General features: G+C 43.9%; 1 protein-coding gene across 1 annotated transcript in view; it reads right to left on the reverse strand.

Moving 5' to 3' along the window:
• DNAH9 (dynein axonemal heavy chain 9) overlaps positions 1–26,210 on the reverse strand; it is a 303,991-nt gene that overhangs the window by 228,577 nt on the left and 49,204 nt on the right. Inside the window, 3 exon segments of the mRNA XM_057311241.1 lie at positions 645–1,515; positions 8,772–8,938; positions 9,551–9,773. Coding sequence (XP_057167224.1) covers positions 645–1,515; positions 8,772–8,938; positions 9,551–9,773 — 1,261 coding nt within the window.

Below are 26,210 nucleotides of genomic sequence, written 5' to 3' on the forward strand. Positions count from 1 at the left end.
CTGGAGAGAAATAAAATCTGGCTCATTTGATTTGGCCTAATGACAACATCTCTCTCGCGCTTTAACTTTTAAGTGGGGCCAGAATGACACATGACGTTTGGGAAGCAAACTAATTTGGAAGCAAAGAACTTGCTATACTGAAGGGAGACAAGAGAACGTCTACAAAATCCCCCCCCACCAAAATTTTTTTTTTTTTTAAATGAATTAAGAGTCACCGAGAGGTGGGTAAGCTAATGGCACATTAATTAGGACAAATTAGAAGGGGCAATCAACCACTGGGAAGGTAGTAATGAGAAGAATGCATATTTTCGTGAAATTCGTTGTTTAGGATGGAGCGGAAGACTGCTGTGGAGCACGCGGCACAGGCCAGAGGTGCTACAGAGAGGCTCCCTGCTGAGAAGGAATCTGCATTTGCCTGGAAACAAGGCTCCCTTCAGTGGCTGGCTGCATTCTGATTATCTGTGGAGCAACTCAAGGGTAGCTGCCTGACTTTTGGAGGCTTGGAAGGCCCGTGTTTGTGGGAGATGCCTTAGAGTGAAGCCAAGGCAGGCAGAGAAGGAAAGGTCTAGAAGATTCGGGAGCTGGGGGCTCCTCCCTTGACCCAAGTAAGGGAACAGAGAGAGCAGGATTTCCTCGGCAGGTACCTGGGGCAGCTGAGCCCGGATGTCCTCGGAGCCAATGAATATACTTTCCAGGTGAGACCACGTGCGCTGCACGTGAAACCAGGCAGAGATGACGGCATCAGCCGTGGACAGCTTCTTCTGCCAGCCAGACACGTCCTCCAGGAAGAAGGCGATGTACTTGGACATCATCAGGTTCTGCAGCTGGACTTGGTTGTCCTCCAGGACCTCAATGAGGTCCTCGTCTGACTGCAGCTGGGGGACATTGGTCCGCGGGTGCGGCTCGTACTGGAATTCCCTGCCAGCCCAGGTGCTCTGCAGCTCCTTCAAGGTCTTCTCCATGGCCATCTCTTTCACGGCTTTGTCCACAATGCCCCGGACCTCGTCCTCAAAGTGGTGCAGCTGGAGCTGCAGGAGATGGGCCAGGGTGGCATCCTCGTCCACGGTGAAGCTCGCGCCCGTGGCCCGCATCAGCTGCCTCCAGTGCCGCTCCCGGATAGCCGGGTTCTGCAGCTCGGCCACCGCCCTCAGGGAGGTCAGGGTGTTCAACACGGTGCTCTCCAGGCCCGTGAACGCATCCCAGGCCCTGACCTCCTTGTCAAGGTTCCGGATGTGCCTGGCAAACCGTTTACACTCCCAGTCCAGGGCCTCCACGTTGACCTCCTTCCAGGGGGTGGTTTCCCAGGCACGGATGCTGGACGTCACCATCCCGATGGTGTCCCAGAGCTCCTTCAGTTGGCACACCTCCTTCCTGCATTGTTTCAGCTGCTTGTAGTCGGGAACGTTGACCTCAAACAAGCCAGCAGACTTGGAAATGGAGGCCATGGTAGATTCCATCCGCTGGATCTCCACGTGCCTGGCATCCAGAACTTGGTGAGGGTCAATGCTATCAAACCTACAAGACACAACGTGTTACCATTGTGAGTACAGCGCTCAATGGCTCATCTCCTGGAATCACCCAAGTAACCCTGGCTCAAATCTTCTAAGTGCTTAGTATTTTAGCAAAGAGCAGTCATTATCACCAAAGCCTGGGAAGAAAAGGGACTCAGAGTAGGTGGGGGTGGGGTAAGCATGGCCAGCTGGAGAAAAGGCCATTCGAGGGGAACAGCATGCTTGGATCTTCTCTTCCCATCTGAGAAGGTAAAATGATTCCTCTCGTTTTCCACCGTCCCCAGCTCCCCCATCCAGGTGTAGAGGGGACCACCCCTTTGTTCAAGCTCCCTTTAGATTCTGCCTTCACTTGTTGGCTTCTGGACTGCCTGACACAAGAGGGCATGGTCATGTTACTATTGATACTATAAAGCCAAAGCTCTGGCCAGAAGCTTCGAGTGGCAGGTGGTCTGTAAGTGAGCGATCTGGCACTTAGAAGCCCAACCCTAGACCCAATCTAGCTTTACTCCCTCTGGGGCACTGGTTCTCAGTCTGGGTGGTATATTAGAATCTTCTGGAAGCCTTCAACAATCTCCATGCACAGGCTGCTCTCCAATTAAATCAAACTCTTTGGGGGTGAGACCCGGGCAAAGGCATTTTGCTTTCAAGCTCTCCGGGTGGTTCCAATGGGCCAGGTTGGTGTCCTTGACCCTGGTAAAGCTCACACTGGTGGCCTGTACCCCCTTCAGGTAACAATACCTTCTGAGTTTGGGAATCACGGGTAGAGGACCTTGAGGACCAACCACAAAGCCCTCAGCAAGGCCCTGTACAGTCACTGTCCCGTTCTTTCACTATGTCCTCGAGTCAGCTCCTCATCTTCTTAAGTCCCTCAGCCAAGTTGTCCTTGATCTCCCTTTCCCCCGCTCTGGCCTGCTCCCTCCTGCATCCTGGCTGGCCTCTGGTTCTGGACCCAACCGCTATAGACACTGTGTCTAGCTTTACAGCTGTAGTTCACACTTCCTCACCCTCTTCTCTCCAGTGCTCACAGCACGACCCCACTGCACCTGCCCCTCACCTGCTTTACAGTGCTACCCCTCCAGACCTGCGTTCCTGGCATAGCCTCTCCTCCAACACAAGGGCCCAACACGCAGGGGCACCTGGCTGGCTCAGTCGGTGGAGCGTGCGACTCTTGATCTCGGGGGTTGTGAGCTTGAGCCCCATGTTGGGTATACAGATTACTTAAACATTAAAAAAAAAAATAAAGAACCCTACATGCAAAGGAACCCACATGGGCAGAACATTTCTTTGGTCAGGAGAGTGCAGAATCAAGGTATTCAAGGAGCCTCTCGTTTCCCTCCCCTAATCTCCTTTCTCTCCATCAGTGATCTCAGGTTTCCTTTCTCTGTGTGCTTGCAGGGTTAGATATTGGGGCATCCTGACTTCAGCGTGGATACTATGTTCCTCTAAAATCAGAATAGAGAAGGGGCGCCTGGGTGGCGCAGTCCATTAAGCATCCAACTCTTGGTTTCCACTCAGGTCATGATCTCAGAGTCATGAGGTTGAGCCCTGCCTGCATCAGGCTCCACGTTCAGCATGGAGTCTGCTTGAGATTCTCTCTCCCTCTCCCTCTGCCCCTCCTGCTTGTGCTCTCTCTCTCTCAAATAAATTAATCTAGAAGAAATATAAAATCAGATTAGGGCATCATGGGGTTCATCATCAAGGGGAAGGTTGAGCGAAAATGAATGACTGGAGAGTTGGTCATGTCCTCCAGTCTACTGTGCGTGTCTGCACATGTGTGGGTATGTACGTATGCGTATGCTGGTCGGGTAGTGGGGTATGGAGGGGAGGAGGACATACAAAGTCCCTTTCTTGAACTGCCTCTTCTCTCAGTTGTCTTTGGAAATATTTGACTTGACGGATGGAAAGTAATCCTAATTAAAGTCATTTACCTGAACTGCTCGCCACTTAAGCCTAATTACCATGCGACACAATAACAGTTATGCATACCATTAAATTAGTGTCAGATTAACGTTGACGCTTGCTATGTGCGATTCTTGCTTGTTCCATCTAAATAGCTTTTGGCTCGTGTGCTACGGTTGTGCATTTACATCTGAAGAGAATGAGACTGAGCATCATGGCACATCGTTGCTGTTCGCCAGCTCCGGGGAGTTCCAGAACGGAACATGAGGTTGAAGTCCTCAGAGCTGAAGAGGGTCCTTTGTCCACATAGGCAAGGCGCTTTGTTCCCCAGGAGAGCAGTGGAAAAAGAACCAGAAGGAAAGCACTGTAATATTTTCATGGCCCGTGGTCCAGCGGGAAAGCTCACCACGCACGCGTGATCCTTCTCCTTATTCTTCGTTTCCAAAGACTGATTGTCGGGGTGCGTAGGTTCTACTTGTTGTCTTGACTGGAGTGACTTGCAAAGCGAATTTCACCTCTTGCTGTACAAGATCTACCGGACAGAGTCTAAGAGCCCACGTTCTGTTTACTTCATAAACGGGGTATAATTCAGGAATAACTTCCTAGGGAAGATGGGAGCTCCTACAGCGTTCGGGGGTGTACACGAGAGAAAAATAAATGGTCTTTCCGACCATTCTTTCCTTAGCACGTGTGAACTCCATTAAATTAACACCGGCCCCTCGAATATCTGGAAGAAGTGATCCTTTGTCAAAGCTATTGCAAACTTCATCCACCTCGTGGCGTAAGTTTTGTTCATAGTTTAAATTTGTGGACGGTCATTTCCTGTCGCTGAGCACACATAAAAGTTAATTTGGCCTAAGTGGTGAAAAGAATCCCTAGACGTGAGGGCAGGTAACCCTCTTCCCATTTCAGAACTCTAGTGCACATTGTCAGGATATCCACAGAGCTGATTAATGTGCCTAATAATCTAGCAGTGGTTCTCCAAACCCTGGGGGACAATACAGTACGAGAACAAGAAAGCAATAGGAGGGACGGGGGTGCAGTCAGTCTTTAAAATTGAAATAATAATGCAAAAGTATTTTAATCTAAAAGACAAATGCTGGAAAGTCAGGATGAATAGAATTGAGAGAAACGGAAATTTGGCACTCATGCGTCTGATCACAGAAAAATGATCAACTTAGGCCTGACCTAGACATAGGTATGGAGAGAGACCAAGGGAGGAATGGGTGAATTAATTCTTGGGAAGCCACCTCAGAACCATATCTGTGCATTCGATGATGACACCCCCTTGCATCCTAAAACCCCCCTCCCCAATCCAAACCCAGGATCTTCCGGTTCTTCCCATTCGGTGGCCCCCGTGTTGGTGAGCAGTGGAGCACTGCCTTCCACTGACTGGCCCAGAATGTGCCAGTCGCCCTGCTCATCTCCTGTACTCAATCAACCCTGCCAATTCCCCTCCGAAATCTCTTCCAGATCCGTTCTCTCTCCGTTGTCACGGCCACTGGCTCAGTCCAGGGCTACTGCTTCTTGCCCGGGCTGCCGCCGTCACTCTCCCATGGAGCACTTGACCTTGAGTCGGTATCACTTGGTCCCGTTCTCTGTAGCCACGGAATAGTGGTGTTTACACTGTGTTAGCCTCATGCTTAGACTCCTCAGTGGCTGATTGTGGCCGAAACCTGCTGGTGTGGACCCCTCTGTTCTCACACCTACACCCTGCATTTTCTTACTATTTCTTACATTCTCACCCTTCTGTGCCTTTGGACGTTCTGCTTCCTTTGCCCGGAATACCCTCCCCTCCCACTCATCTTTTTCCAAATGGCTAATCTGCATTTTCCCGTTGGCTCAAGCACCATCTTCTACAGGGGGTGTGGACGGCCTCCTCAGGCGAGGCCTCCCAATGAACATGTCTGACTACTCATGTCTGAAATCATCCCTGAGGTTAGGGAATATGTATTATCTTAAAATCCCAACACTAACATCATTTTTTTGCTGACTCTACTGTTGAGACCACAACCTCTTCTGCTCTGTGGAAGCCTGAATCAGGTGAATGAGTCAGATTAACCGAAAGAACAGGGTCAAGCTGAACTAATGACAGGTCTTAGAGCACTGATATGTCTGTGGGAGATCTGGTGACTAACCCTGCCCTTTGCTCCAGCTATGGAAGAGCCAACAGACACTGCACAAGACGGAGGCCCTTCTTTCCTCATGTCTGCTGCACTGGGCTTTCTGGAAAGCCTTGCTTTCTCTAGTTGTCATGCAGGACAGTACCCAAAGGCCGGGTGTCTTCAAGAAAGCACTCTTACCCGTTCACAGAATCTGGTAGCCAGCCAGCTGAAAACACCAATGGTCTCCACTGAACTGGAGCTCATTGAGATCAAGTGTTTGGCTAAGAACCCCCTGGGTAACCTTGGTCTTGATGTGGGGAAGACGACTGGATGTCATGGCGTCATTCCTTACGGTCAAGAAGACTGCTCAAGGTCAGGAACACTGAACCAGAGAATGCCACTAGGCGTGTGGAACGTTCCTTTCACTCAAAGGGGGAAACTCGTCTCCAACTTTAAGAGTTGTGGAAAGTCCCAGAGTCTGAGTGTGGTGATTTGGCCACTTACTGTGAAGTGAGGGAGCTCGGCTAGGAATACGCTGATACAGCTCAGAGTTAAGAACTACGGAAGGAAGTCACACAAAGAACCTCAACACGAGCAACCGGACATCACCCAGCATCTGACAGGCTAGGTTGCAAGAGCCTAACGAGACACTCGCTTTCTTCTTCCTCCTCAGAGACAAGATCCACGTGAGCTCTCCCTGCATTCTAATCAGGAACAGAAACTTGCACCCACAGAGGAATGCACCAGGGTCTGCATTCTAGACATTCACAAATGATCTAAAAGGGAAGGAGCCAGAATTAAAATCCTTGGCCACACACCGTGCCTTAAAACGTCAAGCACACACACTCCCATACACCAAACTAAGGAACAAAACGAGGCATGAGCTGATTCCCGCTAAGACGCCCTTCAGCACAAAACCCACAATTCCGCTGTAGTCCTGATGTTTTCCTGACAAGAAGAGAAATGCATCACAATTGAAGTCATGTTCGCCTTTCCACGCTGCTGTGAGCAGTTCTTTTCAAAGTATTCTCTTGCAAAGATTCATCTGCATGTCAAATTAACAGATGCGAGTTTTGGAAAACCCAGCTAAGGGAAGCAATATCCTCCCAGCCAGCAGATATAAGTGCTAAGAAAGAAAAAACAACGCAGCCATTGCATTAAAACACACACACACACAGACACACACACACACACACACACACACACAAAAACACCACCAGCCGATCAATACACATAGAGGATATAACTATGAAGGAAGGATACCATGTTTCCAACGGACACACGAAATCACACCAGCAAACCGGCATCGTTTGCTTTCACGGAGTTATCAGAACACCCTTTGGGAAAATATTTCCCCAAATATCTCTGGAGTTCCTTTTTTGAAAAAATTTTTAAGGGCCAGTTGATGCAAAGATATTCATGTCCTTGCTTTCATGGCTGTTGCCGTTGGTGAGACGGTTACCACTAAGCAGTATTACTCAGCTTGATAACCCACCTCTCTCACCAGCTTTGGTTCTGCATGATCGGGGTTGGATTTCAAAAATTCAGTTGCATGTCCAAAGCAGAGTCCAGAGAATATGTCTCAGACCCTGAAAGAACAGTCCCAGAGGGAGTCTCGCCGAAGTTGAGAGCGATAGGTATTTCCTTGGAACAAGGGCATAGCTCCGAAGACGATTATTCTAGAGGGGTACAGACCCATTTGGAAATACGCGCCTGGGCATGATTGCTTAAAAGGGAACCAGTGACTTCCCCCTAGGGCAGCAAGTCTCAAACTTGGCTGCACATTGGAATCAAATCACCTAAGGAGCTTTACAAACTACTGATGCCAGGTCTTATCCCCGGAGAATGTGATTTAGTTGGTCTGCGAGGCAGACTGGACATTGGAAATTTTAGAGGCTCCCCAGGTGATTGTAATGTGCGGCCAACATGGCGGCGCCCTGCCTTAGAGTCTCCTGTCATACACATGTCTGTCTTATGTGGAGTTTACCCATCTGTCCTGCCCTGCCTCTTAACACACTCCTGTTGTTCCCTCCAGCCCCAAGTACAGTAATTGGGAGACGGGAGCTGCTTAATAAATGTGTGGTGAGTGAATAAGAAGAACAGGCAGGTCCTTTCTGGCTGCCATGTTGGGTGACCAATGGTTCCAGTTTGCCAGAAACAGAGGGGCTTCCCTGGAAGTGTGACTTGCAGCGCTCACACCAGAAACACCAAGGGAAAACTGGGATGGCTGGTCACCCTCGTGCCAGATACCACGGCACCCACTTGCAAAAATTACTTCTTTCATTCTAGCAACAACCTTATGAGATGGATCCCATGATTCGCCCCATTATACAGATGTGGGAACTGAAGCACAGAGTTAGTTTTTGGCTTCGTTCATTGCTTTAATGCGTTGTCTCCCCACGTAATATTGTTTTCTATGGGTAAGTACCCCTGACAATGAAAAGGTCTGTCACCTCTTACATAGGGCGTTTTCCAGTTTGGAGCCGTCTCAGCTTGTCTGTCCTAAACTGTAGTGGAGAGCTGGCAGGAAGGTCGGCTAGGGAAGCAGAAAGCCAGTCATGGAGCTGGACTGAGGGAGAGGACCCGTCTCAGCTGACACATCAGGAGACATGGGACACTGAGAATCAGCTTGTTCTGGCTGGAGTGGACCGACTGCAGACCCCTGGTACACTTACTTCTCCACCAAAGGAGAATTCGAGCTAAACTTGTGTGTGTGTGCACACGCACACACGCAGTGTGGACCCATCCGAATGATGCTGCCTGGTCCTACCGTTGCTTTAAGTTAACACCGCTTATCACAAGTGGGAAAGGGTCTGAGCAGTACTAAGCGGAGAGAGAAACAAATCCATCACCTTAGATCCTTCCCTTAGGCTTCCAAAGTGCCTCCCAGAACTATCTTCAAATTCTACCAGCCACTTTTTCAAACCAAAAGAACACAAGTCTGTGAGAACTTAGAATACGAATGCCTTTGTCAAAAACCTTGTGATTTGCTCACATACAGTCCCTTGACAAATGTACAGACACAGAGCTTCCAGACTTTTGTTTTTAAGGCACAGTGTTTGTGTGCAACCTTTGGTTGTCTCGTCCAGGCCACGATGGGACTCTGCCCACGTTGGCACCAGGTTCCAACCAGCAGACCCAAGTGGGAGGGAAGCCTTAACTCGTCTTCCTCGGCTAAAAGAATTCAATAACTCAACCGAGAGACCCTCAGTTACCCAAAGACTGCCACGCTGAGAAGAAAGGAGTGGGTCCGTACCTGAAGGGGGCTTCCCTGCGGAACTGCTCGCAGAACTGCTGCTGTTCCAGGTCAAAGGCTGAGCACCTCTGGCGGAGGAGGGCCACTTCGTTCGCCTGCAGCGGTGCCACCTGCTGCTTCACGGTGACGGCCATCTTTTTCACGTTGTTCCACTTCTCGGGCAGCTCCTGCGACGACGACCTCCATGTGGTCAGACCCACGTCGCGCTCCCCCTCGCCCGCAGACCTGACGCTGGGCGGCACCCAGACGTCTTCATGTCCGTGACAAGGCCATGCTGTGACGTCATGGCATCGTGTGCTCCCCTCCCCTGACCCGTCTCTCCCTGGTCGCCTGCTTGCTGCCTATGCCCTCCTTCTGCCTCCCCCATATCCTTGTCGCCCTCCACCTCAAACCTGTGCCCTTTTCTGTATTTTCTCAGAGTGCTTGATTATTTTCTTCCATGCCTCACATTGCTTTAGTCCCTCTTCATGTTTCTCACACTTGCTTTTTGTTTTTTCTCTGAATCAAAAACTTGGCTCATCCCCCCCCAAAAAAGAAACCCCGAAACACTTCATCCACATCAATTCCCCCATCTCTCTCCAGCATTGCACTGCTTCATATTTATGGAGCTTCCAGAATGTGCTAGAGAGCACACATCCGTCACACAGATATTCCAAAACATGAGCCTTGGGTCCTCACCAAGCCCCGTTTCTCATCTACCTCAACCCACCTCATCCCATTCTGAAGGCCAGAAACTTTCCCTCTATTTCTTTTATTCGGGAAACAAACGGTGTACTGACCTCCAGCTGCTTAAACACCATGTCCGGCAATTCTTGTTCATAGGTCTTCAGCAATTCAATAGTCTGCTTCAAGGGCTCAAACATCTCATCGGTGCTGCTCTGCCGTTCCTTCAGAGCCAGGAGGTGTCCCATAACCTCAACCAATCCTTCGAAATCACCTTTCTCAACCTTCGTGAGCATGCCGCTCTCGCTGTTCTTTATAAACACTTCCAGGTCAGCCAAGCTAAGCACAACAAACAGAATGTGAAGAGGCATTTCCCCTTCCACTCCTCAAAAGGAAGGTGTATTTATTTCCCCAACGAGAACAGCTATTACTGTGGAAAACTTCCCACGTGTCCAGCACTCTGCATAGATCCAACCCCGACGGTGAGAGGAGGGTCCACTTTGGAATGGTCACAGTGGTGAAAGAGAGAGACCTCCATGCTGGAGGAGACTCAGGAGACAGGACACGTTAGTGGGCCAACTGGCGAAATGTGAATAAGGTCTGTTCAGCAGTGACTAGCTCTCCACCAATATTAGCTTTCTGGTTTTGGTAACTGCATTATGGTTATACAAGATGGGATCATTTGAGAAAGCTCTGTGAAGGCACAAGGGAACTCTGTACCATTTTTGCAACTTCTTTTGCTAAGTCTGACGTTATTTCAAAGTGAACGTTAGAAAAATTTCAAAAAATTGAAAATAAAAAAAATATGACGGCCTCTAAAGTCATTCTACCCTTGGGTTTAATTTGAACACTTACTAGAAGTGTAACCGTGGACAATTCATTTGACATCTCTGTTTCTTGGTCTCCTCACCTATATGATTGGGAAAATCATTTCTGTCTCACTGGTTATTGTGGCAGTGAAGTGACATTCAGTCTTCATTTCAAAAATATACTGAGCATCTATTGCACAAAATGAGATACATCAATATATCAAATATTTGAGGCCAACCATGCTTCCAGGTTCTGAGGAGAAAACGATAAATGAGAGAAACAAAGGCTCTGCCCTTATGAAGTATACATGCTAATGGGAAAAATAAATAGGAATTAAAATCGATGAAATGAATTGTATAGTTTCACATGGTGTTGAATGCTGTGAGGGGATACAGACTACGGATAGTCCTATTTTCTATGGAGTGGCCAGTGAGGGCTTTCTACTGAGGTGATATTTGAGCACAAATGGAAATTATGGGAAGGAGTGAGCCACAGAAAGAAATGGGAGAAGAGCTTTTGAGGTACAGGGAACAGGGTGAGTAAAGGCACTGAGCCTGGATTCAGTCTGATGTGTTTGAGGGAAAGGGGAAAGGCCAGTGGGCAGAAGCATAAGAGGAACAGGTGGAAGCAGAGAGAGGAGAGGTGAGAGAATCAACAGGGGCCAGACACTGCAGAGTCTCATTCCCCAAGGTAAGGAGTCCAGATTTTAGTCTAAGCATGAGCATTCTGAGTAGGAGAATGGCATGATTTGACTTATATTTTCAAAAGATCTGTAGCTGGAGGAGGTGGTGATGATGGTGGCAGCCCTGGAGGTGGGAAGACAACAATGGAAACCAGGAGGGCATTTAGGGACTCTGATGGTTGTCCGGGTGTCTGGCATGGAAGGTGGACATGAGGAGTGGTCAGGTTCAAGATAATTCCACAGGTAGACACTATAAGACCCACTGATGGATTGGGGGAGAGATGTGAGGGATGAGAGAAGTCATTAACTCCTAGCGATGGGGTCAATGACAATGCCATGTAAAGACATAGGAAGGAACTGGGAAAGACTGGGCTTTTTGGAGGGAGAACATGGAAGAGGAATATGTTTTAAGCATGTTGAGTCTGAGATCCCTCACAGACACTAGACACCTAGGGGAGCTATCTATCAGTCAGCTGAATGGAAGTCTCGAGTTCGGGAGAAATGAGGGTGAAAACATAAATTGGGTGGTTATGGGCACTCAGATGCATTCATAGTCTTGGGTTAGCTATCACCCAATAGGAATGTAGATAAAAAGGGCAGGATTGCGGTCTCAGGAATGCTAATATCTAGAAGAGATGAACCCAGCCAAAGAGACCAGAGACCAAAAGGACAGGGTCTAGTGAAACAGAAGCAAAACCACAAAGGTGAGGTATCCTGCAAGCCACACGGAGAAGCTGTTTGGGAGAGATGGAATCATCAGCTATGCCCAATCCTGCTGAGGCGTATGAGTGGGATGAAGATGGTGATCACCACAGGATGTGGCCATGCGACCATCACTGGTGCTCTCAATGAGAGTGGTTTTGGTGGAATGGTCTAGTAAAAGCCTAACTGTGGAGTAAGCCAGAGAAGAGGCTGGAGACTTTTGTGTCTAGCTGTACGACACACGTATATGGATAAATAACCCATCTGCTGAGCCCAGGAAAATGCTTAAACATATATCTCAACGTCATTTAAAGATGCGTCACTAAAGTGGCACAAAATTAAGGAATCTCGGGAGGATGACCCAAGCACGAAGCAAGGGTCAAAGCGGTCTTTCTGTGATGGTTTCTACTGAACCCTGTAGACTGTAAGCTGTTATTCTGATTGCCTCATGGGATGTGGGGAGGCCGTGACTCAGCCTGGGGTCCACATGAGGTGAGATGGCGAGGAGGAAGCCACACGTGAAGCTGTGACACCATAAGGGCAAACAAGAAATCAAGCCACTGCACAGGAAGGGCAAGTATGAAAACTTCCTGCTTTAGCCTGGGCACTAGGTGGACCACTGCACATTGAAAGGCGACTGGTCTGGGGTTGGAAGAGTCCCTCAATGACGGGCAGAAACAAATGGAGGGATGTAGACTAGACTCCAGTCCTCAAAGGATTCCCGCAGACGTTCACAAATTCCAAGGAACGTGATGTTTACTCAAAAGTCATGAAATACACAAGGAAAAAAGACACCGTGAGCAGGAACCGACAGAAGCAGTGAAATGAAACCCACCAAGATTTCAAATGTCGGAATTCAGAATATAAAATAGCAACATCTCATATATTTTTAAAAAACAAGAGTTCCTGTTTAAGTGCCTTGCTTAACTGTTTGTGACCCATGTGGCTGGAAAAAGTGCCTTTCCTGTAGTTTCTCAGACACCAATTCAAGACTAAGAAAAATAACTTCAACCTTCTGAGCACAATATATCAGTTAAGACTGAAACGCTCTCTTTAGGAATCACCCTTCAGAAACCTAACTAGGCTCTTACAGTCTCAGTAGGTCACAGCCTCTGCCCCTGACCCAACTTTAAGTTCAAATACAAATTTAGCATCGCTGGAGTCAGGAATAGAGGCAATTTCGGAGGCTCTCCAACCATACTCAGAATCTGTGATCCTGCACGGACCTTTGCTTTCGGAGAAGGTGGATTCTGAGAAGTGACAAAACGTACTGAAATGATGGGCTGTGACGGCATTACTCCGGGAAGAGAAGCACAGCAAAAGCCTTTAATAAATGTGTTTTTAGCAATTCAGAAATGATCATTCTGTGCTACGCTGATGGGCAATCCCAGGAGAAAGAAGCTAATGATAATTGGTAGGTCTTTATGTCCCTTTTAATCTATAGCACAGAGAAACAAAACCTCTGTAAGTTGACAAATCAGAAGTTGCCTTAAGATCATCCTCTAATGAACATGTCATAATGGACATATTCTAAAACTTAAAAAAAGAGTAAATAAAGGAGAAGCCTCGATATTTGAGCAAAGAACAAGAGAATACAAAAATGAACAAGCAAAATTATAAAAATAACCAAAGAGGGCGACTGGGTGGCTCACTTGGTTTAAGCATCTGCCTTCGGCTCAGGTCGGGATTTCAGGGTCCTAGGATCGAGTCCCAAGTCCAGCTCCTGGCTCCGCAGGGAATCTGCTTCTCCTTCTCCCTCTGCTGCTCTCCCTGCCTGTGCTCTCTCACTCTCTCTCAAATAAAATCTTTAAAAAATAAAAGGTCTAAAACTAGAATGTATTCATTAAAATTTAAAGCTCAATGAATGGATTAAACAGGAGATTTAAACAAAGCTGAGCGAATGAGACAGCTGTGTGATAAAAGTGGAAAAGTTATCCAAACTGCAATGCAGACACACAGATGTAAACTCTGAAATCTATTAAAATATGTGGATGATGGTGAAAAAAAATCACATAAGTTTCCTAAAAGCTCAGAAGAAACTGGCAGAGAGAACAGGCAAGAAGCAATCTCTGAGGTCCTGGCTGAGAATGTTCTGGAACTGCTGAAAGACAATGTGAGTTCAAGAAAACAAATTTCAGGTAGAATTAATATAAAGAAACCCTCAAAGGGGGTGCCTGAGTGGCTCAGTCAATGAAGCATCTGCCTTTGGCTCAGGTCATGACCTAGGGTCCTGGGATCGAGTCCCACATATTGGGCTCCCTGCTGAGCAGGGAGCCTGCTTCTCCCTCTCCCTCTGCCCCTCTGCTCTGGTTGTGCACTTTCGCTCTCGCTCTCTCCCCCCCTCAAATAAATAAATAAAATCTTAAAAAAAAAAAAAAGACACCCTCAAGATACTTCATACTGACACCTTCACCAAAAAGGAAATACAGGTCTTAAAATTAGCTGATTAGCTTCAGAGCAAAGACAGATTTTGACCAAATCCAAACAAAAAACAAAAATCCCCCCCAAACCCAGAGTGATGGCTGACTGCTCAGAAGCCAAAATGGCAGCAAAGACATGGAGGAATAATGCTTTCAATAAACTCACAGAAAATAGCTGTTATCCTAGAATTCTCCCTTCTATAAAACCATTTTTTCCCCAAATACGAGGGGGAAAATACACACCTCTTCAGACAAAGAAAGAAAGAGAGTTTCACCAGTAGACTCTTAAAATAATGAAACTTCTAATGGACATAACTCAGGGAATTGGTCTGTAACGTAGAAAGAGGAAAGGAGCAAAAATGTGAGTAAATTTAATTGAATTTAAATAAATTTAAATAAACATTGAGTGTATAAAATGAAGTGGAATTTGTGGTATTTATAGATAAATAATAGAGAACACCTGAAATCACTGCAAATGAGAATATCATTTGACGAATGAACAGTTGAGATCAAACTATTCTAAAGTCTTTGTATTAATTGTGAGGAGAGTAACAAAACTGACAAATTTATTCCTTTTAAGGATGCTTATTAAAATAGCTATGCTAACCATTAGAACAGTAGATATGGATCATATAACATCCAAATTAGCAGAAGGGAAGAAAATGGAACAAAAACCCCCAAATTCAACCCACAAGGAGGCAAGAAAAGGAAGAAAAAAAAAGAATAGAAAGTCTATAATAAAATGATAGCAGAATAGATATTAATGAACAAAATCCCCCAGTTAAAAGATACATATTAAGGTGAATAAAACATTCAGTTCTATGCTGATTATTTAAAAAAATCTCTCCTAATATAAAGGCACAGAAAGATTAAAAGCCAAAGGATAAAATGAGAGACACCAAGCTAATATCATACAAAGGAAATTGGTTTCGTTATATTAATATAAGACAAAGCAGACTTTAATATAAGAAATCTAGCTAGTAATAAAGGAGATTTTTATGTGTGGCTGAAAGCTCTAATTTGCCAGGAAGATATAAAAAGTCAAACCCTGTATGCTCATTTAACATAACCTTAAAATATATGAAGCAAAAAGGGACAGAATAAAAGGTGAAATTGACAATCTCCCATCAAAGTAGAAGGTTTTATTTAAGTTTTTTATTTTAAGTAGGCTCCATGCCCAGCGTGGAGCACAACACAGGGCTTGAACTCACGACCCTGAGATCAAGACCTGAGCTGAGATCAACAGTTGGAAACTTAACCAACTGAGCCACTGAGGTGCCCCAAAGTGGAAGATTTTTAATTCAACTATTTCAGTAATTAATGAACTAAGCAGACCAAAAAAAAAAAAAAAAAAAAAAAAGGCAGTGAGGATACAGTGGATTTGAATAAAACAATGAACGAGTCTGAACAAACAGTCTTGCACATAACATTCCCCCTCAGCTGTTATAGAATACACATTCCCTTCAAATGTGCATAGAACATTTATAAAAATTGACCATAAAGTTTAAAGCAAACTTCAATAATTTTCAGAAGCCTGTTTCAGATAGATAGATAGATAGATAGATAGATAGATAGATAGATAGATATCACTTTCTCTGACTGCAGTGCAATTGTTAAAAATTCATCACAAACTATAACTATTCCCAGGAAAATGGCAGAGTAGGAGGACCCTAGGCTCACCTCACCCCATGGATACAACTAGATAACGGTTACCTCAGAAACCACCTGAAGACTGGCAGAGTAAGCCCCACAACTAAACATAGAGAAGAGGCCACATCGAAGAGGGCAGGAAGGGTGGAGACAAGGTCAGAGCTAAATGATCTTGCCCCATCAGCCACGGGAGGGAGGCAACCGAGGGCACAGAGAAGGTAGAGAAACAGACGCCCCACACCTGGGAGCCCACAGAGGGAAAACGAATCCCCATAACATTTGGCTTTGAAAACCAGAGGGGCTGAATGTTCTAAGTTCTGACAACCAGTAGGACTCAAGACCTGGAATTTTAAAAAGTCAGTGGGCTTGGCTCTGGGAGAGCAGGGGGGCCAAGAGGAAACTGAGCCCCTGCCCTTAAAGAGACAGCACAACATAAAGTGCATGGAGATACAGCAGAGAAGCAGCCCTTTGCAAGGTGCCTGGGGCATATAGGAGGGAGAGTTTTTTACTAATCTCAGAGCATGTTCTAGAGGGACAGAAATTGCTGGGGAACTCCTCCAGGAACAAAGGAACTGGCAGGTGCCATTTCCCTCCCCTGCCCCCCAGCATAAACAGATAGGGACCTGCAGGACTCGCGACCTAACTTGCTAGCACTGTTGCCCCACACCCACGCTGTGCTTCCCACAATCCATCCCTCCGACAGCTGGCCTCAATCCGGGCACTGCAGAGCCCCTCCCACAGAGGAATGCCAGGGTGCAAAACTTGCTAGTACAGTTGCCCCAGTGCACTGCCCCCACAATGCTTTGCTTTGGCTCCTACCCTCTCTAATATGCTCTTGGCCAGAGCCCATACAAGGTGATGCCACAGGCCTGGCACTGTGCAAGCAGCCCACACAGTGACCAGCACCACTCCAATCTGGGGAAGGAAACAGAAATCCAGATCCAGGAAGCACAGAGATCCACCAACAAAATCAACCCACGGAATTTCACACCAAGACACACAGCAACTAAGATGTCAAAAAGTAGTGATAAAGAGAGAATTTTAAAAGCAGCAAGAGAGAAGAAAGCAGTTACATACAAGGGAAACCTCATAAGGCTATGAGTGGATTTTTCAGCAGAAACTTTGCAGCCCAGAAAGGAGTAGAATGATATCCCCAAAGTGCTGAAAGGAAAAAATCTGCAGACAATACTCTATCCAGCAAGGCTGCCATTCAGAATAGAACAAGAGATAAAGAGTTTCTCAAACAAACAAGTATTGAAGGAATTCATGACCACTAAACCAGCCCTACAAGAAATGGTAAAGGGGACGCTGAGTAGAAAGGAAAGACCATAAGAAAGACTAAGGAAAGGAGGAAGCACAAACACAGTAAAAGTAAGTGTATCTTAAAAATCAGCCAAAGGACTCACAAAATAAAAGGACATGAAGTATGACACCATATACCTAAAACGTGGGAGGGAGAGGAGTAAAGATTGGGTTCAGAATTAAGTGACCATCAACTTAATATAGACTGCCATATGCAGAAGACGTTACATATAAACCTAATGGTACAAATCAAAAACCAGTAATAGATATGCAAAAAATGAAGAGAAAGGAATCCAAGTATATCATTAAAGAAAGCCCACTTATCATGAGAGAAGAGAGCAAGAAAAGAAACAAAAACTAAAAAACAACCATAAAACAAAAGTAACAAAATGGCAATGAGTACATACCTATCAATAATTACTTTCAATGTCAATGGATTAAATGCTCTAATCAAAAGGCATAGGGTGACAGAAAGGATAAAAATACTAGACCCATCTATATGCTGCCTCCAACCGACTCATTTCAGACCTAAAGATACATGCACATGGAAAGTGAAGGGATGATCGACCTCTTTGACCTTAGCTGCAGCAAGGTCTGCAAGGCAGACATGTCTGCAAAGGCAAGGGAAACAAAGGCAAAAATGAACTACTGGGACTTCATCAAGGTAAAAAGCTTCTGCACAGCAAAGGAAACAGTCAACAAAACTGAAAGACAACCTACAGAATGGGAAAGGATATTTGCAAATGTCTTATCTGACAAAGGGCTAGTATCTAAAATCTATGAAGAACTTATCAAACATCCAAAAACCAAAAAAACCCAATCAAGAAATGGGCAGAAGACATGAACAGGCACTTCTCCAAAGAAGACTTCCAAATGGCCAACAGACACATGAAAAAGTGCTCGACATCACTCGGCATCAGGGAAATACAAATCAAAACCACAATGAGAGACCACCTCACACCAATCAAAATGGCTAAAATTAACATGTCAGGAAATGACAGATTTGGCGAGGATGTGGAGAAAGGGGAACCCTCCTACACTTTCGGTGGGAATGCAAGCTGGTGCAGCCACTCTGGAAAACAGTACGGAGGTTCCTCAAAAAGTTGAAACTAGAGCTACCCTACGACCCAGCAATTGCACTACTGGGTATTTACCCGAAAGATACAAATGTAGTGATCCGAAGAGGGCACCTGCACCCCAATGTTTGTGGCAGCAACGTCCACAATAGCCAAACTATGGAAAGAGCCCAGATGTCCATCGACAGATGAATGGATGAAGAAGATGTGGTGTGTACACATGTACACACACACACACACACACACACACACACACACACACTGGAATATTACGCAGCCATCAAAAATATGAAATCTTGCCATTTGCAATGACACAGATAGAACTAGAGGGTATTATGCTAAGCAAAATAAGTCACTCAGAGAAAGACAACTATCATATGATCTCACTGATATGTGGAATTTAAGAAACAAGGCAGAAGATCATAGGGGAAGAGAGGAAAAAGTGGAACAAGATGAAACTAGAGAGGAAGACAAACCATAAGAGACTCTTAATCTTAGGAAATAAACTGAGGGTTGCTGGAAGGGAGGGAGTGGGGGGATGGGATAGCTGGGTGATGGGCATTGGGGAGGGTATGTGTTATAATGAGCACTGGGTATTATATAAGACAGATGAATCACAGACCTGTACCCCTGAAACAAATAATACATTATATGTTAATTTAAAAAAAGAGAAAAAAAGGAAAGTGAAGGGATGGAGAAGCACTTATCATGCAAATGGATGTGAAAAGAAAGCTGGGATAGCAATACTTATATTGGACAAAACACACTTTAAAACAAAGATTGTAACAAAAGACAAAGAAGGACATTAGATATTCAGGGGACAATCCAACAAGAAAATATAACAATTATAAATACTTATGCACCCAATATGGGAGCACTCAAATATTTAAAGCAGTTAATAACAAACATAAAGGAAATAATTGATAGTATTACAATAGTAGGGACCTTTAACATCCCACTTATATCAACAGACAGATTATCCAAACAACATCAACAAGGAAACGGTGGCTTTGAAAGACACATTGGATCAGGTGGATTTAACAGATACAGTAAGAACATTTTATCCTAAAACAGAATACACATTCTTTTCAAGTGCACATGGAACATTCCCCAGAATAGATCACATATTAGGGAACAAAACAAGTCTAAACAAAATCAAGATCAAAGTCATTCCATGCATCCTTTCTGACCACAGCCCTATGAAATTAGAATTCAACTACAAGAAAAAAGCTGGAAAGGGCATAAATACATGGAGGGTAAATAACATGCTATTAAACAGTGAATGGGTCAACCAAGAAATCAAAGAGAAAATCCGAAATCCATGGAGATAAAAGAAAATGAAAACACAATGGTCCACAATCCTTGGGATACAGCAAAAGCTGTTCAAAGAGGGAAGTTTATAGCAATACAGGCCCACTCTAAGAAGCATGGAAAAGCTCAAACATCCTTACACCTGAAGGAGCTAGAAAAAGAACAAAACCCAAAATCAATGGAAGGAAGGAAATAGTAAAGATTAGAGAAGAAATAAATGGAAACAAAAAATGCATAGAACAGATCAATAAAACCAGGACCTGATTTTTTGAAAAGATCAACAAAATTGATAAACTTTAAGTCACTCATCAAAGAGAGAGAGAGAGAGAAAGAGAACTCAAATAAGCAAATCAGAAATGAAAAAGGAGAAGTAACAGCCAACAAAACAGAAATATGAACAAGAGAATGTTATGAAAAACTAGAGCCAACAAACTGCACAACCTAGAAGAAATGGATAAATTCCTAGAAACAAATAACCCACCAAAACTGAAACAGGAATAGAAAATTTGAACAGACCAACCACCAGCAATGAAATTGAATCAGCAATCAAAAAAACTCCCACCAAACAGAAGTCCAGGACCAGATGGCTTCACAGGTGAATTCCACCAAACATTTAAAGAAGCATAAATACCTTTTCTTCTCAAACTACTCCAAAAAGTAGAAGGAAAACTTCCAAATTCATTCTATGAGACCTGCATTATTCTGATACCAAAACCAGATAAAGACACCACACACACACACACACACAAAAATAAACCCCACAGAGAACTAAAGACCAATATTTCTGATGAACATAGATGCAAAAATCCTCAACAAAGTGCTTTGAAACCAAATCCAACAATACATTAAAAAGATCATTCACCACGATCAAGTGGGATTTATTTCTGGCACCCAAGGGTGATAACTGCAAATCCATCAATGTGATACCTCACATTAGTAAGAGAAAGTTAAGGGGCGCCTGGATAGTGCAGTTGGTTAAGTGTCCGACTCTTGATTGCAGCTCAGGTCGTGAGCTCAGGGTTGTGAGATAGAGCCCTGCAGAGAGCTCTGTGCTCAGCAGGGAGTCTGCCTGAGATTCTCTCTCCCTCTCCCCACTGCCCCTGTGCTATCTCTCTCCCTCACTCTGTCTCTCAAATAAATAAATAAATCTTAAAAAAAAAATAAGAGGAATAAGAACCATATGATCATTGCAATAGATGAAGAAAAAGCATCTGACAACGTACAATATCAATTCGTGATAAAAACACTCAACGAAGTAGGTTTAGAGGGACTATCCCTAAACTCAATAAAGGCCATATATGAAAAACCCACAGTAAACCTCATATCGAATGGGGGAAACACTGAGAGCTTTCCCCCTAAGGTCAGGAAGACAAGGAAGACAATCTCACCACTTTTATTCACCATAGTACTGGAAGTCCTAGCCACAGAAATCAGATGAGAAAAATAAATAAAAGGCATCTAAATTGGTAAGGAAAAAGTAAAACCTTCACTATTTGCATCTGACATGATACTAGTTACACAAAACTGTAAACTCACCACCAAAAAAATGCTAGAACTGATAAATGAATTCAATAAGGTTGCAGGATACAAAATCAAAGTACAGAAATCCACTGCATTTCTAAACAATAACAGCAACAGAAAGAGAAATTAAGAGAGCAATCCCATTTACAATTGCATCAAAAATAATAAAATACCTAGGAATAAACTTAACCAAGGAGGTGAGTGACCTGTACTGTGTAAACTATAAAACACTAACAAAATAAATCGAAGATGACACAGACAAATGGAAAGATATTACATGGTCATGAATTGGTATAACAAACATTGTTAAAATGGCCATACTACTGAAAGCAATCAATAGACTTAATGCAATCCCTATCAAAATACCAACAGCATTTTTCACAGAACTGGAACAAATAATCCTAAAATTTGGATGGAACCACAAAAGAATCTGAATAGCCAAAACAATCTTAAAAAAGAAAAACAAAGCTGTGGGTATCACCACCCCAGATTTTAAGATTTACTACAAAGCTGTAGTAATTAAAACAACATGGTACTGACACATAGATCAATGAAACAGGAATAGAAAGCCTAGAAACAAACCCAAGATCATATGGTCAATTAATCTTTGACAGAAGAGGCAAGAATATGCAATGGGAAAAAGCCTCTTCAACAAATGGTGTTGGGAAAACTGGACTGCTCCATGCAAAGGAATGAAACTGGACCCTTTCTTACAGCACACACAAAAATAAACTCCAAATGGATTAAAGACCTAAATGGGAGAGACCTGAAACCATACAAATCCTAGAAGAGAGCACAGGCAGTAGTTTCTCTGACACTGGCCATAGCAACATCTTTCTAGACAGGTCTCCTGAGGCAAGGAAAACAAAGGCAAAAATAAACTATTGGCAACTACATCAAAATAAAAAGCTTGTGCACAGTGAAGGAAAGAATCAACAAAACTAAAAGTCAACCAATGGGAGAAGATATTTGCAAAGGACATACCCGATAAAGGGTTAGTATCTAAAATATACAAAGAGCTTGTACAACTCAACACCCCAAAAACAAATAATCCAATTAAAAATGGGCAGAAGACATGAACAGACATTTCTCCAGAGAAGATGTACAGATGGCCTACAGACACATGAAAAGATGCTAGGCATCACTCAACATCAGGGAAATGTAAGTCAAAACTACAATGAGACATCACCTCACACCTGTCAGCACGGCTAAAATCAACACCACAAGAAACAACAGGTGTTGGCGAGGATGTGGAGAAAGGGGAACCCTCTTTACGCTGTCGGTGGGAATGCAAACTGGTGCGGCCACTGAGGAAAACACTATGGAGGCTCCTCAAAACCTTAAAAATAGAACTACCCTGTGATCCAGTGATCATACTACTGGGCATTTACCCCAAAATACTAATTTGAAAGGATATTTACACCCCTATGTTTAGGGTAGCATTATTTACAGTAGGCAAACTATGGAAGCAGCCCAAGTGTCCATCAACAGATGAATGGGTAAAGAAGATGTGGTGTGTACCCACAATGGAATATTACTCAGCCATAAAAAAGACTGAAATCTCGCCATTTGCAACAACATGGATGGAACTAGGTAATATAACGCTAAGCAAAATAGGTCAGTCAGAGAAAGACAAATACCATATGATTTCACTCGTGCGGAATTTAAGAAACAAAACAAACGAACTAAAGAAAACAAAGAAGCAAACCAAGAAACTGACTCTTAACTAGAGAGAACACGCTGATGGTCACCAGAGGGGAAGCAGGTGGGGGGATGGGTGCAACAGGCGACGGGGATTAAGGAGCACACTTGTTGTGATGAGCCCTGATGTATAGAATTGTCGAATTGCTCTTTTGTACACCTAAAACTAATACAACACTGTAAGTTCACTATACTGGAATTAAAATGAAAACCTTAAAAAATATCACTAGAAGAACCCTACGTTTGGAAATAGTAAATATATATAACACATCATCATGGATATTAAAAATACTTAGAACTAAATTATAATGGAAATATTACATACTAAGACCTGTGAGATATAGGTAAAATTGTACTGAGAAGGGAATTCATAAATTTAATTGTTACATTAACAAAGATGGCTCAAAGTGAAGAAGTATCAATCTTAGCCAAGAAGCAAAAATAAATCAAGGAAACAGATGGACATAATAAACATAAAAAAATAAATTACTGAAATAGAAATTAAATTAGAATAAAGAGGATCGATGCATTTATAAGATGGTTCTTTGTAAATCTCTGGCAAGATTAATCAAAGTAGTCAGAAAGCACAAATGGAAATGAATAGAAATGAGAAGAGGGACGTAATCATGGATTCTGTAGAGAGTAAACAGATAAGAGAATATTATAAATTTTATGACAATAATTTAAAGATTTACTCGAAGTGGATATATTCCTTGACAACTATGACTTAATAAGGAACAGAAAACCTTAATATCCCTATAACCGTTAGAGAAATCATAGGTAAAAATCTCATCAGAAAGAAAATACCAAGCCCAGATGTTCAATAGGAGATTTAAATCAAATCTTCAAGGATCAGAGAATTCCAATCTTACACTAACTCTTCCAGAGAATAAACAGGAAGGATTACTTCCTAACTCATTTTACGAAACTAACAAAACCACAGAGCAAGATCAGCGAAAGTACGAGAGTATGAGAAAGGAAAAGTGAAGGCCAATCTCAATCTCAGACTGAGAAACATCAACAATAAACAACATATCTGCAAACAAAATCAATCAGTGCATATATTGGAAAAGATAATAATACTTTGTGTTGGGCTTTTGGGCTTTTCTCAGTAACACTCAGTTGGCTGAATATTAGAAACCAGTATATTCACCACTTCAACATTTTGATGGAAAAAAACAGAATTACCTTAGCAGCGTTAGAAAAAGCACCTCATAAAATGTTATCTCTGTTTATGTTAAATCCCCTTAAGAAATGAGGAATAGAATGGCATTTCTTTAGGGGCCCCTGGTTGGCTCAGTTGGAAGAGCATGTGACTCGATCTTGGGGGCTGTGAGTTCGAGGCCCACATTGCGTGTAGAGATTACTAAAAAATAAATTAAAAAAAAAAAAAAAAAGAAAGAAGGGAACTTCTTTAATTCCATAAATAGAATCCACAAAAACTCCCAGCAAGGGGAGCCTGGGTGGCTCAGTCAGCTAAGCATCCCACTCTTTTTTTTTTTTTTTTTTTAAAGATTTTATTTATTTATTTGACAGAGATAGAGACAGCCAGCGAGAGAGGGAACACAAGCAGGGGGAGTGGGAGAGGAAGAAGCAGGCTCATAGCAGAGGAGCCTGACGTGGGGCTCGATCCCACAACGCCGGGATCACGCCCTGAGCCGAAGGCAGACGCTTAACCGCTGTGCCACCCAGGCGCCCCTAAGCATCCCACTCTTAATTTCAGCTCAGGTCATGATCTCGGAGTCGTGGGATCGAGCCCCACATCGGGCTCCGTGCTCAGCGTGGAGTCTGCTTGTCCTTCTCCTTCTGCTCCTCCCCCAGCTCTCTCTCTCTCTCAAATAAATAAATACATAAAATCTTTTTTTTTTTTAAAGATTTTATTTATTTATTCGACAGAGAGAGAGACAGCCAGCGAGAGAGGGAACACAAGCAGGGGGAGTGGGAGAGGAAGAAGCAGGCTCATAGCGGAGGAGCCCGATGGGGGCTCGATCCCACAACGCCGGGATCACGCCCTGAGCCGAAGGCAGACGCTTAACCGCTGTGCCACCCAGGTGCCCCTAAATATATAAAATCTTAAAAAAAAAAAAAAAAACAAAACTCACAGCAAATATTAGGCTTAGTGGTGAAACGTCGCAGCATTCCCCTTTAAGATCGGACAAGATAAGGGTACCTGTCATTACCACTTTATTCAGCATCAAACCTCGAGTCCTAGCCAGTGTGGCAAGAAAAAAATAGTGATAAAATGCATTAAAAAAAAAAAATCCGAGAAGGAAGAAATAAAACTATTATAAATTTGTAGGTGATGACTACGTAACAGCAAATCCAAAAGAGTACAGCTGAATTATTGCAATTAGTAAGTTAATTTAGCAGAGACACTTGATACAAAATCAATAAACAGAAATCAGTTCCATTTCCATAGAAAACACGATTTTAAAATATCGTTTATACTAGGAGCCTGAAATTAAAATGCTTAGGAATGAATCTTACAAGACATGAGACTTGTTTTAAAGGTAACGATTACAAAATGTCATTGAAAGACATTAAAGGCCTAAGGAAATGGAAAGATGACATGTTCTTGGGCAGGACCACTCGGTGTGTAAGGATGACCGTCGTCCTCAAGTTGAACTATAGTCACCGCAAATATAATCAAAATCCCAACACATGTCTTCTCCTACAAACAGATTTTTAAATTTATGTAAAATAGGAAGGGCCAAGAATCCTGGAGATAGTCTTAACGACAATGAACAAGGCGGGGACTTGCCCTGCGAGAGATCAAGATTTAGGACAAAACTAGAGTAATTAGGACTTTGAATGCAACAGCAGACAAGGGGCTACTGAATGCGAAAGAGAAAACCACAAATCTTCTAGGTAAGGGCATGGGAGAGCATACTTAGGATCTCAGGGTGAAAAAGGATTTATGTAAAAAAGAGAAAAGAATGCAATGTAAGGGGAAAAATGAATGCACTGGGCTAGTGTGGGAAGTCAGGCCACACAGTGGGAGACTGTATTTGCAATATACACAATTAGCCCAAGATTAGCCCCAGTATATGTCAAATATCAAAGAGACTCGGTTGGCCCTGCCACACATAAGAAATGATAAGACCTACATTTTGAAACATGCCTCTGTGTCCTTGGGTGGCCAGACCTACCCGTGGAAAGGGACCTCGGAGCAGCTACATTCGGAGACGGCTCTGTTTCTGCCCCACCTCCTCCCAGTGATCCCCTTTCTTGCCTCTCAGCTTCTCAGGGAGCCCAAGTTCTTGTGAATGTGGGAAACTGGCCCCTTCGTAAAGAACCCTGCCAAATCCACTTGAAACGTCCCACAATGCTCTCCTGGAGTTTTCTAGAGCAGAAGGACCATCACCCTGGCAAAATCTTGTGGAATTCATTTGCAAATAGATGCATCCTTGATGGGGGGCCATTTCCTTTCTGCTCCCAGCGTTAGATCCTAGATCTGTGAGCAGGGCAGTGGGAGCATTAGGCAAGACAACCCCCAAACTCAAGGAAGGCGTCAGGTTGGCTCTGCTGGAGCTGCACAGAGGGACTGTGACTACCCTCCCCCGACGCTCTGGCTGGGAAAGCCTGGCGCTGGAGAGTCGAG

The sequence above is a fragment of the Ursus arctos genome, unplaced genomic scaffold, assembly GCF_023065955.2.
Source record: "Ursus arctos isolate Adak ecotype North America unplaced genomic scaffold, UrsArc2.0 scaffold_14, whole genome shotgun sequence".
NCBI classification, from domain to species: domain Eukaryota; kingdom Metazoa; phylum Chordata; class Mammalia; order Carnivora; family Ursidae; genus Ursus; species Ursus arctos.